Here is a 12447-nt window from a genome sequence, read left to right on the forward strand (position 1 = left end):
GCTGCTCCTAGCATTCATCCCACAGGAGTACTGCAGCTGTAGGCTCAGTGCCACAAATACAAGTCTTCTGATGCTACCCTCAGGGCTGTACTCACTCTAACATCTTCAGCTTTTCCATCCCTGGGAGGATTCTGGCCAACGCTTGGGCTCCTCCGTCACCAAGGGCATTCCAAGACAATCTAAGACAGACAAGAAATCCCAGCCGGTGAGTCAGCCAAGCCCTACCAAGGGCAATAAGTTCTGGCTTTTACTTAATGCCTGAGATACCTGTGATCTCCATTCCCACCCATTCCCACACTCACATTATCTCCTCCATGGCAGGGCACTGTTGGAAGCCACGAGAGAGTAATTTTGAAGCATCATCAGTGATTCCACAGAGTTTCAACCTGGAGCAGAAGAGAGAGGGCGCAGTGTGCTGGCATCAGAACTGGTGGGAATCTGGCACCAGCACCATTTGTAGCTGCAATGCTACAAAGCCATGCTCTGCCCAAGCAGTTCAGTGCCCTGCTACTCACTCAATCTTCCGGAGGTGCTCAAAATGCAGCAGTCCCTCAGACAGGGCATGGATACTTCCTTCCCCAAGGTCGTTTTCAGATAAACTGTAAGAACAGTGGGAAACTGGAGTTAAGACATTATACTAGAGTTAGCAACTGGTGGAAGGATTGCCTTCCATGAGGCCACCCTGAGCAGGAACAGAGCCTAGATGCAGCCCCATGGGTTGTGGGCTGAAATGCCTCCCGCCTGCAGAGCAATACCAGATGTTTGGCACCATCCCCAGTGCTCCTGCCACAACCCACCTTATCTCTTCTAACAGTCCACATGCCACCAGGGCTCTGGCCAGCTCCGTTCCTCCTGCTGGCCCGATGTCATTGTGCTGCAAACTAGCCAAAGAAACACAAGTATTGGAGGATTATTTTAGAATAAAGCTGTAATAAAAGCTTACATATAACTTGCCAAGAAGAAAGCTGCAGCATCTTTTGAATCAATGTCTCATGCTGATCGGTGTTCCTGCTGCTGCCAGGGATACCTGGCCCTAAGGACAAGCAGCTCACTGATTTTGCCCGTGTTCAGAACAAAGGAGCACAATTAGCCAGCTGATGCAAAAGCAAATGCTGCATGGCACCACTGGGAGCCTGCCTCCAGCTCTGTGCCCACGGGATCAGTTTGAGATGGTGAGGAACAGCATTAGGAACAAAAGTGGATGGGCCTCTGCAGATTTCCCAACACCTTCCCAGTGAAAACAAGAACCTACCCAGAGGATTGAAGCCTCTCATCACTGGGATTGCTTCTCTAAGTTGTGTTTTGATGATACTTTAGACAGGATGGAAAACATGACTCTGCTAACTGAGCCCAGTGACCTCTTTTAGCTCATGGATTTCTTGCTTCGCTACTGCAGTGTAGTCTGAGAAAGTCCAACATGTTGGAGCTCTAGAAAGACTCCCATATATGGTTTAAAAATGTAACACCACTGAATTCAGCATGAAAAATGACTGAAAGGTACCTGTACAGAATAGTGAAGGGCCACAAAAGCTGTTCATATTTATGTTTACATTACATCAGAATAGGAAGATAGACATGGTCTGTCATTTTATGTCAGTAGGTCAAAAACAATTAAAAGGGTTGCTTTACTGAAAATACAATGTGTGGTTCATCTCTAAGATTAATGCTGCAAGAGATTACACAAGAACAGTCGATGTGACAACCAACGGTGGAACGACTTCAGATAAGAAATAATATCGTTAGTGTTTGATGCAGCAGGGTAACTAAAGAGGGTTTCTCAATCCTGAGCCCCATAAGAGCTCGGTGCACCACTTCAGTCTATGCCTTGTCTCATTTTCAGTGCCTTCTTTCGGCCGTCCAGCTAATTCCCAGGCTGACACTTACTGCAGGATCTTCAGCCTGTTCATGCGAGGCAGACAGAGGGCAAGTTTCACCACTGTCCCATCTCCAAAAGCATTCCTTGATAGTCTGGAGGGGGCAGAAATGAAATGTTACTTAAACAGAGCCTCATTCCTCAACTGTGTGTCATCCACACAACTCTGTGACCTCCATTCCTCACCCACATGTGCATGGGACTGGGCTGTAAGGAGCTGGGGATGGGCAGAAATAACAAGGAGGTCTGAAATCCTGCAGCAGAAGTAGAAGAGTGACGTAAAACCCACTACATTCACACAGTGGTGATGCCTCTGGCCATCACCTTAATGCTATGAGAGTCAGCCAGAAAACAGAGCAAGTGACTCAGATTTGCTGTTCCTAATTTCTTAAGCACCACATGTGCTGCACAGCCCATGTGTCTGTGACACTGGCTGTTCAACTGCAGATCCATCCCTACTGATGCAGTCTGTACAGTTCTTGGGAACCTCCAAGCCCCCAAACCTCCCACACCCAGCACCATGCATTCCTACCCTACACAACTGTGATTTTTTACCTTGCTCTCGTAAGAATCGGTGCTAAAACTGATCTTGGCCTTACTGGAGTCAGAATAGACTTGGTTTCTATGCCTTGATTTTTGCCCTGCTTCTTGAAGGGACATTGGAAATGACCAAATGACCAACTTACATTAGCTCCTCGAGGTGCTTGCAATTGGCAAGAGCTTCCATCAGCTTTTCTCCTCCAGCAGGACTAGGACAGTTCCCTGAGAGGCTAAAATAAGAACAAAAGACTCTCAGTGACTGAACAAGAAGCAGAACCTACCAGCTTAAGATACCTCTCTGTGGTCTGGGATAATGGGAGCTTTGGATCTCTGCAGCAACAGGCTACATGGGGCTGCAGCAGTTTGACCTGAGAAACAGATCTCTGGAAAATGACCCGGGGATTTGTCCTGCATTTTCCTCAAGCACTGAACCACAGGTGCCCCAGCAGATACCAGGGTGAAGGAGCAGTTTTTCTGCTACCAGACAGAGCCTTTTTCCTCATTTAAGTAATTTCAGGTTTTCAACTCCAGAGCTGAACTTAACAGATAGTCTGGGTGTTCTCAATCTCATTCCCCCAGAGGAGGAACTGCATGGATCCACATCTCAGAGCAAGAACCTCGTCTGAAGACAGTATCCTTGCTCTGATGAATTCCCAATTCCACCTCTACTTCCACCAGGAAAAGAAGAGCAGTGCAGCAACTCCGGGACTATCACTGTAGGAGCCCTGTGCAGGGTTTCCAAAGAAATGCACTGCACAGATATGAGACTTGTATGATTCCTCACAAGCTTGTGGGTTCACTTTCCAGGACACAACCAAACCGTGGATCTCCCTTTTCAAGCAACTAGCAAAGTATGGCAAGTGTCTCTGCCTCTGGGGATGGCTGCGTGAGGACAGGGCTGGGACCTTCACTCTCAGCCTCTGCACTGGCAGAAAAATTTGATGCCAGACCCAGATGTACACAGGCAGGAGAAGGAAACACCTTCCATTAGTTTTGTACATTTTGTTTGGTGTCTTCAACTACATGGAAAAGACTGGAAGGAGGCGGAACGCTGTAGGCAGGAAGGCAGCAGAGGGCTCCCTGCCAGGCTTCCCCACCAACTGGCAACAACACCAAATCATTGCAAACAAAACAAAGTGACTCACTCGATTCTCTTCAAGTTTTGCATTTCCAGCAGGACAGCAGCTATATTTATCAGGCCTAGATCTCCAATCTTGTTGTGGCCTAAACTTCAGGAAAGAGAAAAAAAGGCTGTGTTGTAAAGGAAAATGCTAGGCATCACAGTATGACATCTTGTTTAACGTCTCACATCTGCTGGATGATCGCTTTGACCTTGACAGCAGAATCAAAGAGCTGCTTGTCTTAACATTCTTGTGAAAGACTCATAGCTGTTAATGAGGCATTAAAAAAATTACAAACAGCAATCAAAATCACTGGGTCTTGTTAAAGGGTGGGAAATTACTTCAGCCAGAATTCCAAGGCGCAGCTGGTCTTCCAAACTGCTGTGGTAGAGAAGGGACAGGACCTGGCTACAGGGAGATGGGGCGGGGAGGGGGGCAAAAAGTCAGAGCAAGCTCTAACTAATGACCTTCTCAGAGCAGGGAAGTGATGGATTTGAGGTTCTCCCAGGAGAAAAGGGGGGTCTGTGCCCCACAGATTTCAGAGAAGATTTAATTACAGAGGCTCCATTTAACCCACCTGCAATGGAGTGGCATTAGACTAAACTCTCCCCTTTTCAAAATCAGGCTCTGATTTCCTTTAACCCAAGGCACCTTATACACAGCATTTTGTAACCACCCTGTTTTTGTGTATAAGCACATTGGGATCTTAGCAAATGTCAGCGCTAAGGGTCACCTCTCTGCCAAGGAGAGACTGCAAGCAAGGAAAAACTTACTTGATTTCTTCCATGCAGCGCATAGTCCTCAGGGCTTCTACGAGTCTGGAGCAGCCATCGTCACCAATGCTGTTATGGTTCAAGCTGGAAAGGACATCCACAGTAAAACATTTTAGTTACCAGTTGAGAGGATGGACTAGCAGTGAGCTGAGGTCACATACTCACATCAGCCTTTTCAGAGATGGCATTTCACAGAGTCCAAGCACAAGTTTCGGAATGGCAGCATCACCGAGCTTCATGTGGCCCAGGCTACAAGATGAAAGAACACAGGAACAACTAACTGCTCATGGCAGCCATGTGAGCACTCAGAGCAGAGGAGAGCAGTACAAGGGCAGAAGAGAAATGGAAGTGTGTCCTAGTCCCAGTGAATAGGTTTCAATAATACTGGATGCTTTTGGATGCTGATAAAATACCAAGAATTCCAAACCTTGTCTCCCCACCCATCCTTCATTACAAGTAAAAAGGAACTGCTGCTTTTTCCCTGTCTGAAGCCTGTTTGTAGTTCAGGAAGAAGAAAGGGTGTAGTTTGATTAAAGCTTCAAGAAAGGTACAGCAGACACCAGCATCCGATATACTCACTTGAGCTCTTCAATAGCCTGGCACCTCTGCAAGCCTGTGATCAAGCAGTCAATTCCAGCTGGTGTAAAACTGCAAGAGGTCAGCCTGCAAAACAGCAAGGATCAAATAAGCACAGTTCTTAGCACAATGTAGAAGAGGAGCTTACTTCTTCGCTGCCCTATCTCATATCTACTGTACACAGGGCTGTGAGGACTGGGTAGGTCAGATCTTCAAAACACAGAATGTGCAAGTGCCAAATAGCACACAGTGCCTCTGGCCACTAACCCCCAGCATTTCACTGGGTAGAGATACCCTCTGCAAGTCTCCCTCCCATTTACATGCAGCTAAAGGGGCTGTGAAAAGGATTCAATGCTGTTTATACCAGACAACCTATTATACACAGCAGGGCAGAACAGAACGATATACAGTACATACAAGAGCCAAGGTCTCGATCTCAAATTGCTTCCATTTCAAAAAAAAATAAAAATAAAAAGGAAAAGCAAAAACCTCAAGACATGACACCTCTACAACCATCTCCAATGCACACTGCAGAGTGCTGCTCAGTGCTCAACTCAACATGGCTCAGCAGAGATCACAAAGCTCATGGCCGTACTCCAGACAAAGAGCATTTCAGAGAGGATCGGGGTGAGGCATGGGGTTGAACAAACTGTAAAGCATAAGGAAGAAATCCCAGCTGGAGACATACTCAAACTTCTTCAGATCTGGAAGAGGTAGCAAAATACTGACTAGCATTTCTGTGTCATCGTGGAATTCAACATGAGACCATCTGCAAGAACAGAACAATGGATGTGAGAAGATGATCCACTGGTGACAAAAGGTCAGCATTAAGCCCACAGCTAAAGCACCTTTATTGTTGGGACACTCATGTAATGTCAAGATATTGACGCATGATGAGGCCCCACAGTAGCTCCCAGCCACGATAGGGCTGCGCAGATTAGCTGGTCAGAGGGGGGAGTTAAATGCTTTCAGAAGATCCCCAGGAAGCCTCTATGGGGTCTTTTCTATTACCCATCCAAACACTGTATTTAGGAGACCTAGAGGACAAGCACGGACCTTGCACTGGCCTCTCCCCTGCCCTCCTTGATTTCCTCCATGTAGTGCATGTTCTCAGGGCTTCTGCAAGTCTGGAGCAGCCAGCACTACCAATATTACTATGCTTCAAGTTGGAAAATGCGTTACTCAATATGAGAGTAATACATCCCCATCCTGGCCATAAAAAGAAAATCTACTCCTTTTCTCCCCAGAAAGTCTTCTGAGATGCCTAATGACTCACCTCAGCTCCTGAAGCTGGGTGCATTTCTCACGAACTCTTTGGTAGAAGCAAGCCTGTTTGATTTCTGGCTCATTCAAATTCAATCTGTGAGACAAAAAAACACCATCAGCATCAGTGTCTATCAGCAGTTCCCACTGTTGTACACGGTGTTCCCTCTGCAGCAGCTGGAGCCCCTGGAGATAGGCTTAGGAATGGGTCAGGGCTTTGGAAGTGCCCTCTCTGAGCAAGCTTCCCTTTGCCTGTGCCATACAGAGGTGTCCCAAAACTGAACACGTGGAGCTGAGAGCCTCAGATACTTTGAAGTATTTGTCATCACAAGGTGAGCAGCAGAATAAGCTGAACAAAGAGATGCCTTCTCACCTGCTAACGACTGATCCCACCTTCTCCAGGCAGTGTGGGAGCCTTACCCCTAGCTGGAAGAGGCTTTTCTCTTTACATATCCTGGAAGGCAGAGATCAGAGAACATCATGCATTTACTTTGCTGTCCAGAACAAAAATCAGGAGCACAAAAATCTCAGGGGTAGAGATTATCATTCATGCTAACCACCCATCTCTGAATGGATCTGCAATGTTTAAATTAATTCCTGGGCACCCTTTCTCTCATGGAAGATCAAGAACAGCATTTCCTTTCCACTTATCCTCCTAAATTAGGTGACCACAAACTTTCCAAGAACTTCTATCCGCCAGACATTTGGGTCTGTTCAAGTTGGCTGATGGCTTAAAAATGCAATACAAACAGAGAACAGAGAAGAAAAGAACAAGTGAAGGTGCTGGCTTCAATACTATTCTCTTAAGACATCCAGAAGATACTAGAAGTTGAGCTGCTACTTACGTGATCGCAGTGATGTTTCCATGGGCCTGGACAGCCAGCTCAAGAAGGCTTGTGACACTCAACTTACATACCCAGGGCTCTTCTATGCTGCAAAGCACAATACAACAGAACTGCTTTATTCACATGCACAGATTCATCTCTGCCTCTGGCAGCTGAGTGCTCAGCACCCCACATAGACGCAGAGGCTGCTTTGCTGATCAAAGTAATGTCTGCAGAGGAAGCAGGATGCAAATGAAGAACAAATAGAAGAGGATGTAAACTTCAGCTTCTGTCTGCATATCACTGACAGCAACAAGAAGAATCCTGGCTCTCCTGGCTCTAATGTTAACCAGCAGAACTGTGGGATGCTCTGGTGAGGACACAGTGCAAAGGGTGTTCACACAGAATTAAACCCTTCTTTGTAAGGCAGGTAGAAGCCTACCAAATCGGAACAGTTTTACAGTTTCACATGATGCTTCGTAATGAATGAAGCAGATAAAGCTGTAATACAACTTAGAATCCTGCATGGAAATTTCTCAGGCCATCACTACCTGACTTATGAAGCACAGTTCACTGTTGCTGTTGATGAAAGACCTTAAGATTATCAGAGCAACTCCACATCAATATCTAAAGCAGCACAGTGTCATCATACCTGATTTTTAGAGGACCTGAGGTTTTGCTCAGTGAACGTAAAAGCCCCTCTGCAGCATCGACTGTCACGTTGTTGTTGGAGGATCTAGAAGTAAAGATGATTGTAATGAATGGCTTACAAACAAGCCCAATGGGTCCAAGCAGACCTTCCATCAGCCCTTCACCCACATGCATTCTGTCAGACTGGTGCAATTCTCCAAGACCAACCACAGCTTTTCCAAGTGCTCTGGCTGAAAGCTGCATTCTGTGAGCCTGAAAGGATGCAAAAGAAGAAAAGTGTTAGTTCTTTACGATCAGTTCAGGCTTTCTGACTCAGAAATCTCAGGCACAAATCTGTATTGTTTACCTCAAAATCTTTCTTGGGTCATCTCTGCTTGTCAGCTTGATGATTAAAGTTGCCTTGGAGCACAGACTGCACAGAGAAGAGATACAGGTGTAGGATTTGGAGAGAAAATAACTATTTACCCAATGGTCAGAATTCAATAATACATCAGGCTGCACACAGCAATGCAGCATAGCAGTGACAGAGTGACCTGGCCCAGCTCAGGATGAGAAACCAACTCAATGCTTCAGTAAGGTCTCACTAATGCTAACACAGCACTGATAGTTAGAGAAGCAGTCCTGATCTGCCCTGATTTCATCTGCCTCCTCCAGCCCCTGCACTCTCTGCTCCTCTGCAAAGCTTTGGGGAGAGCTCAAACAGAAAACTGAGCTGCTTAAGTATAACCCTGCCAAGAGATTTGGCACCTACATTCAAAAGCAGGAATGAATGAAAGTGCCCTTAGTTCAGTTTGGTTGACAGAGACTAACTCTGAAATCTCAACTTACTAAAGTGAATTAGGAACCACATTCTTTAGGAAGCAGATGCTGCCCTTGCTCTGAGGAGGGTTTATTTACAGATCTAAGCATAACAAGAATTATGACATATGTAACCTGACTATGTGTGTCTTTATACACAAAACTACCTGGCCCTGTGGAATAACGTTCTGCTATCTTCCTCTTTGGCAGCCATGTTTGGCCAGTAGAAATGGACACAAGCAAAAGCTCTGCACGCACGTATATGTAGAGTTAGCTCAAAATGTGGCCCTTGTTTTCTAAACCTGAAGATCACAAACTTTAGGATAATTAAGTGGAAAAAATGTAGGGAAGAGTCAGGAATGAGTGAGGAGACACATACCTGACCTGAACTTCAGTGGTATTTCCAGAAGTAGAAAAGGCATTTATGAGATGCAAAACTCCACGCTGAGAAATCCTATTATGGCTGAGACTGCAAAGAAGAGAACAGAAAGGTGTTAAGATTCAGGGCTGTCCCCAAGCTCCTTAGCCAGAGAGGTGAAATTCCAGTTCAAAATTCAAGCTGGCACTGAAAGCAGAGCAGGAAGAAACCCCTCTGAGACACAGCCAACTTCAAGAAGTCAGTGTGCTCAGAGAGGTGAGTAACTGAAGACCTGGGGGATCGAGTCAGTTTCTATCACAGTACATGTGAAGGGCTCTTGAGCTGTACTCTGGCTCACCCAGACCTTATCTCCCAAGGTAGGACTGGGTAAAAAGCATGACAATCAGCTTCAGGATGCACTGTGTTTGAGAACCTTTCTGCTCGTGCACCTCCTGATGCATTTGAAGTGAAAAGGGCTCAGGAACTTCCCTGAGCCTGCAGATTCACAGCTGTTTCTTACTTGAGAGAACAGGTAATGGGCACTCGATGCAAGTGGTCCAAGAGGAACCTCAGGCCTTCATCTCCCAGCTGATTCCTGGAGAGACTGAAAGGCAAAAGGACAAAGCTATGAACCCAAACTCGAGTGGTAATGCTACTCTGAGAAGCTTCAAAGGAAAGGGGATACTTTCTGGATTTAGATCCCCTCTCACCTTTTAAATTTTCTCCTTTGTGAACTACTCTCCTACAAAACTACCACCTGCATGAACTCCGGGGCAAGCTCAGATAAAGAGCTCTGAGTGCTGTCTCAAAGAAGAGCTCAAAGAAAGCAACAAATACCTCATAATGGCCACAGAGTAAAAGCCCCAAGGTTGCTGTCCTACACAAGCTCAGGCCCTCTTAGAACATACATAAAGGAGCCATGTGATTACTAATCAATTTCTAAATCTAAAGTCTGAAGGAGGACACACACACAGGGAAACCAGGGTGATGTTGAGCCATGCTGACCCAGCATCTCTTGGATGACTCCTGCTCAAGGTGATGGTGACAACCCAACTGCCACTTACTCCAGTTCTGCCAGCCACCCATGCTGCTCCAGGACTCTGCAGAGCTTCTGTATCTGTCTTTGGCCAATGGCACAGTCAGTCAGCCTGCATAAGGCACAGCAAGAATTAAAGCCCATCCAGCCACTGAGGCTGCTGAATTGAGATCCAAAGCCTTGTTGACAAGACAAAGCTCCCCGACTACCAGCCCCCCAGTCTTTATATAGTAGGATATTTGAGTACTTGCACAAGCCTAATCAGAACAAATGACAGCCACTGTTGTATGTCAGTACCTGCAGGATGTCTTCTGGCTTTGCGTGCTTGTTCTTAAGTGTAAAAAAGCATTTTGACTTGACCTAAAGCAAACAGAAAGGATAGTCCTTCAGCAGTGCTCTTCAACGATGGCAGCTTTGTGATCCCTTTCAAGCTGAGCTGCTGGGCTCCAAGCAGCCCAAGAGTCTTACCGCACTTCCACCCTTCTGATGCGCTCACAGAGGTTGATTGAGTTGGCAAATAAGACAGCACAACATGGGGAAAACGTGTTGTTCCTAATACTGAAAAGGAGAGAGGAAGCAAAAAGAATAAAATCAGCTTCCAGGAAGAATGGTTCTTATACACATGGCTCCATTTTCCCACTGTCTCCTCTGAGATGCAAAAGCCTGGATCCACCCTATTTAATTCAACAACGGAAGGAAAGATTTAATGGCCCTGACCACGGACACCTGTTATGGATGCTGGAAATCATGCTCCAAGGGACTGTTTAAGCGAGGGTCATCAGGGACATGGGGCCTAGAGCAGGTATTTGTCCTCTGGTCTTTTCTATCTGCATTAATGCATGCATTAATTAAAAAAAACATTCAGTGCTGCTTTGGCTCTCAAATAAGACAGGTACAGATGTGAAGTGTTCTGAGCGAGCCTGCATTTTCTTTACCTATCTTGTTAACTTACTATTTCTGTCTAATGCTCCTAAGAGGTGCAGCACAATTGGCACTTTCTAAATGAATCCTTCATGGCAACACTCAAAGCAGAGACCCCAAACGTTACCTCAGTAGTGTCAGCTGGCATAGGTATGGCAGGAAGCTCAGTAATCTCTCAATGCTTTGGTCACTCAGTGCATTTCCAGACAGACTGTAAAACATGAAAGGAACCAAGCTACAGGGGAACCTGTGTAGGGATATCTGTGATACCAACATGCATGTAAAACCATTACATCCCAAAAACCTTATTTTTCCATGACTACAAGAGCATAAAAAGTTGCTACTGATGCACCTCCTGCAGGTAGTGCTGGTATTATGCTGGGTGTTTTAAATTATTCCTTATTACTCAATGTTGATTTTGAGCAATATTAATCTAATTTTCCTAGTGCCCATCTCCTGCCTGCAGTGACCAGCTTTTCAGGAGTTCATGGCTTACTGGCCAGGTGCTCTTTGGATATACTGTAAGTCTGAGCCTTCAGGAGCAGAGGCCAACACTTCTGAGTCTGAGGAATACTATGAGGATGCATCATGTTCTGCAACATTTACATACAGACATACTAGGCTTAGGAGAGCCACAGGCACGGCTCCATGAAGGAGAGCTGCTGACCTCATCTCTGAATCCATATCTGTGGGCTGGAGAGACAGACAGAGTTGCTGAGTGCACAACACTTACTTGATTTCCGTCAGCTGGGGACACTGTGTCAGTATCCGGCACAGCCTGGTCACATCCTCAGGACCCACCGTGCAATCCCTGAGACTGAAGCAAACAAAGCACTCAGAAGCTCAGCATTTCCCATGACTAGAGTGTGAGGACATCCCGTTCATATCCCTGAGCCACATTCCTTAGGACAAGCCCCTTAGCAACCCTCTTACTTCCACTACATCTATTTTGCTATCTGCAATCTAGGGCTGTGAAGTCAAAATCTGTAACAACCAGAGGATTGTTATTGACTCTGAGTTGATTCAAGAGAGCCAGGCCACCAAAATACTATATTACTGCAGGTGTGGCCCCACTACAGATACATCATAGCTACTTGAATTGTCTGGACAGCACCTTAAGCTGCTCAGCACTGTTGAGTGCATTTCTCACAGAGCAATGTTGAGATGGGAGCCTCCTGTCTCATTCTCCAAGAAGGAAATCATAAACATCTCACTGGCAAGCCTCCATGGGATGAATGCAGTAGTCAGCCAGGCTGCACGTCATTATCTATGGGTACAATCTTTCCCTGTAGAGCATGGCCAAGCAAAAGATGCACTATTTATTTTCACATACACACTTGCAGCCAAGGTCACCCCAAGTCTATCCCAAGAAGGTGTATTATTCACCCATCTACCTCTAAGATATGACTGCATCCCTCCAGTCGCCCCACAGCACAAAGGCTGTTGGCCTAGGCTGATGCCAGCTGCCCTGATTTGTGTGAGGCTTTGTTGAATTATGCCAACCAAGACCTCGTGACCAAGTGTTATTTTGGTGTATGGACTCCCTGACCAGCTTTAACAGGGAGGAAGACTGAAGAGAGAGAAAGAGGCTAAAGACAAACATATTCCAGCAGTGGCTCCATGTGGAAGAGATGCCATCTTTCCTTCCCAGACCCATTTCTTCACAATCAGTGGGATGCAAATGGGGGAAAGAAATCTCTTCCCAAGAGAGCA

The 12447-nt window shown here is 46.0% G+C and overlaps 1 protein-coding gene across 3 annotated transcripts in view; it reads right to left on the reverse strand.

The window, feature by feature from the left end:
* The window catches only part of NLRC5 (NLR family CARD domain containing 5), a 37804-nt gene that overhangs the window by 3630 nt on the left and 21727 nt on the right, over positions 1 to 12447 (reverse strand). For 2 of the 3 annotated variants that reach the window (XM_085234847.1, XM_085234849.1), the window contains 24 exons: positions 11468 to 11551; positions 10862 to 10945; positions 10282 to 10371; positions 10111 to 10173; positions 9842 to 9925; positions 9298 to 9381; positions 8799 to 8888; positions 7968 to 8033; positions 7790 to 7873; positions 7623 to 7706; positions 6992 to 7078; positions 6520 to 6600; positions 6160 to 6243; positions 5572 to 5652; positions 4887 to 4970; positions 4473 to 4556; positions 4308 to 4391; positions 3559 to 3642; positions 2560 to 2643; positions 1885 to 1968; positions 798 to 881; positions 516 to 599; positions 303 to 386; positions 96 to 179 (listed from right to left, as the gene is read on the reverse strand). In XM_085234847.1, the coding sequence (XP_085090973.1) occupies positions 96 to 179; positions 303 to 386; positions 516 to 599; positions 798 to 881; positions 1885 to 1968; positions 2560 to 2643; positions 3559 to 3642; positions 4308 to 4391; positions 4473 to 4556; positions 4887 to 4970; positions 5572 to 5652; positions 6160 to 6243; positions 6520 to 6600; positions 6992 to 7078; positions 7623 to 7706; positions 7790 to 7873; positions 7968 to 8033; positions 8799 to 8888; positions 9298 to 9381; positions 9842 to 9925; positions 10111 to 10173; positions 10282 to 10371; positions 10862 to 10945; positions 11468 to 11551 (1986 nt within the window). Of the gene's footprint in view, positions 1 to 95; positions 180 to 302; positions 387 to 515; positions 600 to 797; positions 882 to 1884; positions 1969 to 2559; positions 2644 to 3558; positions 3643 to 4307; positions 4392 to 4472; positions 4557 to 4886; positions 4971 to 5571; positions 5653 to 6159; positions 6244 to 6519; positions 6601 to 6991; positions 7079 to 7622; positions 7707 to 7789; positions 7874 to 7967; positions 8034 to 8798; positions 8889 to 9297; positions 9382 to 9841; positions 9926 to 10110; positions 10174 to 10281; positions 10372 to 10861; positions 10946 to 11467; positions 11552 to 12447 lie in introns of those variants that run through there. The other variant, XR_014886097.1, reaches the window with a different exon arrangement.

Source organism: Meleagris gallopavo, chromosome 13 (assembly GCF_905368555.1).
Source record: "Meleagris gallopavo chromosome 13, MGAL_WU_HG_1.1, whole genome shotgun sequence".
Taxonomy (NCBI): Eukaryota; Metazoa; Chordata; class Aves; order Galliformes; family Phasianidae; genus Meleagris; species Meleagris gallopavo.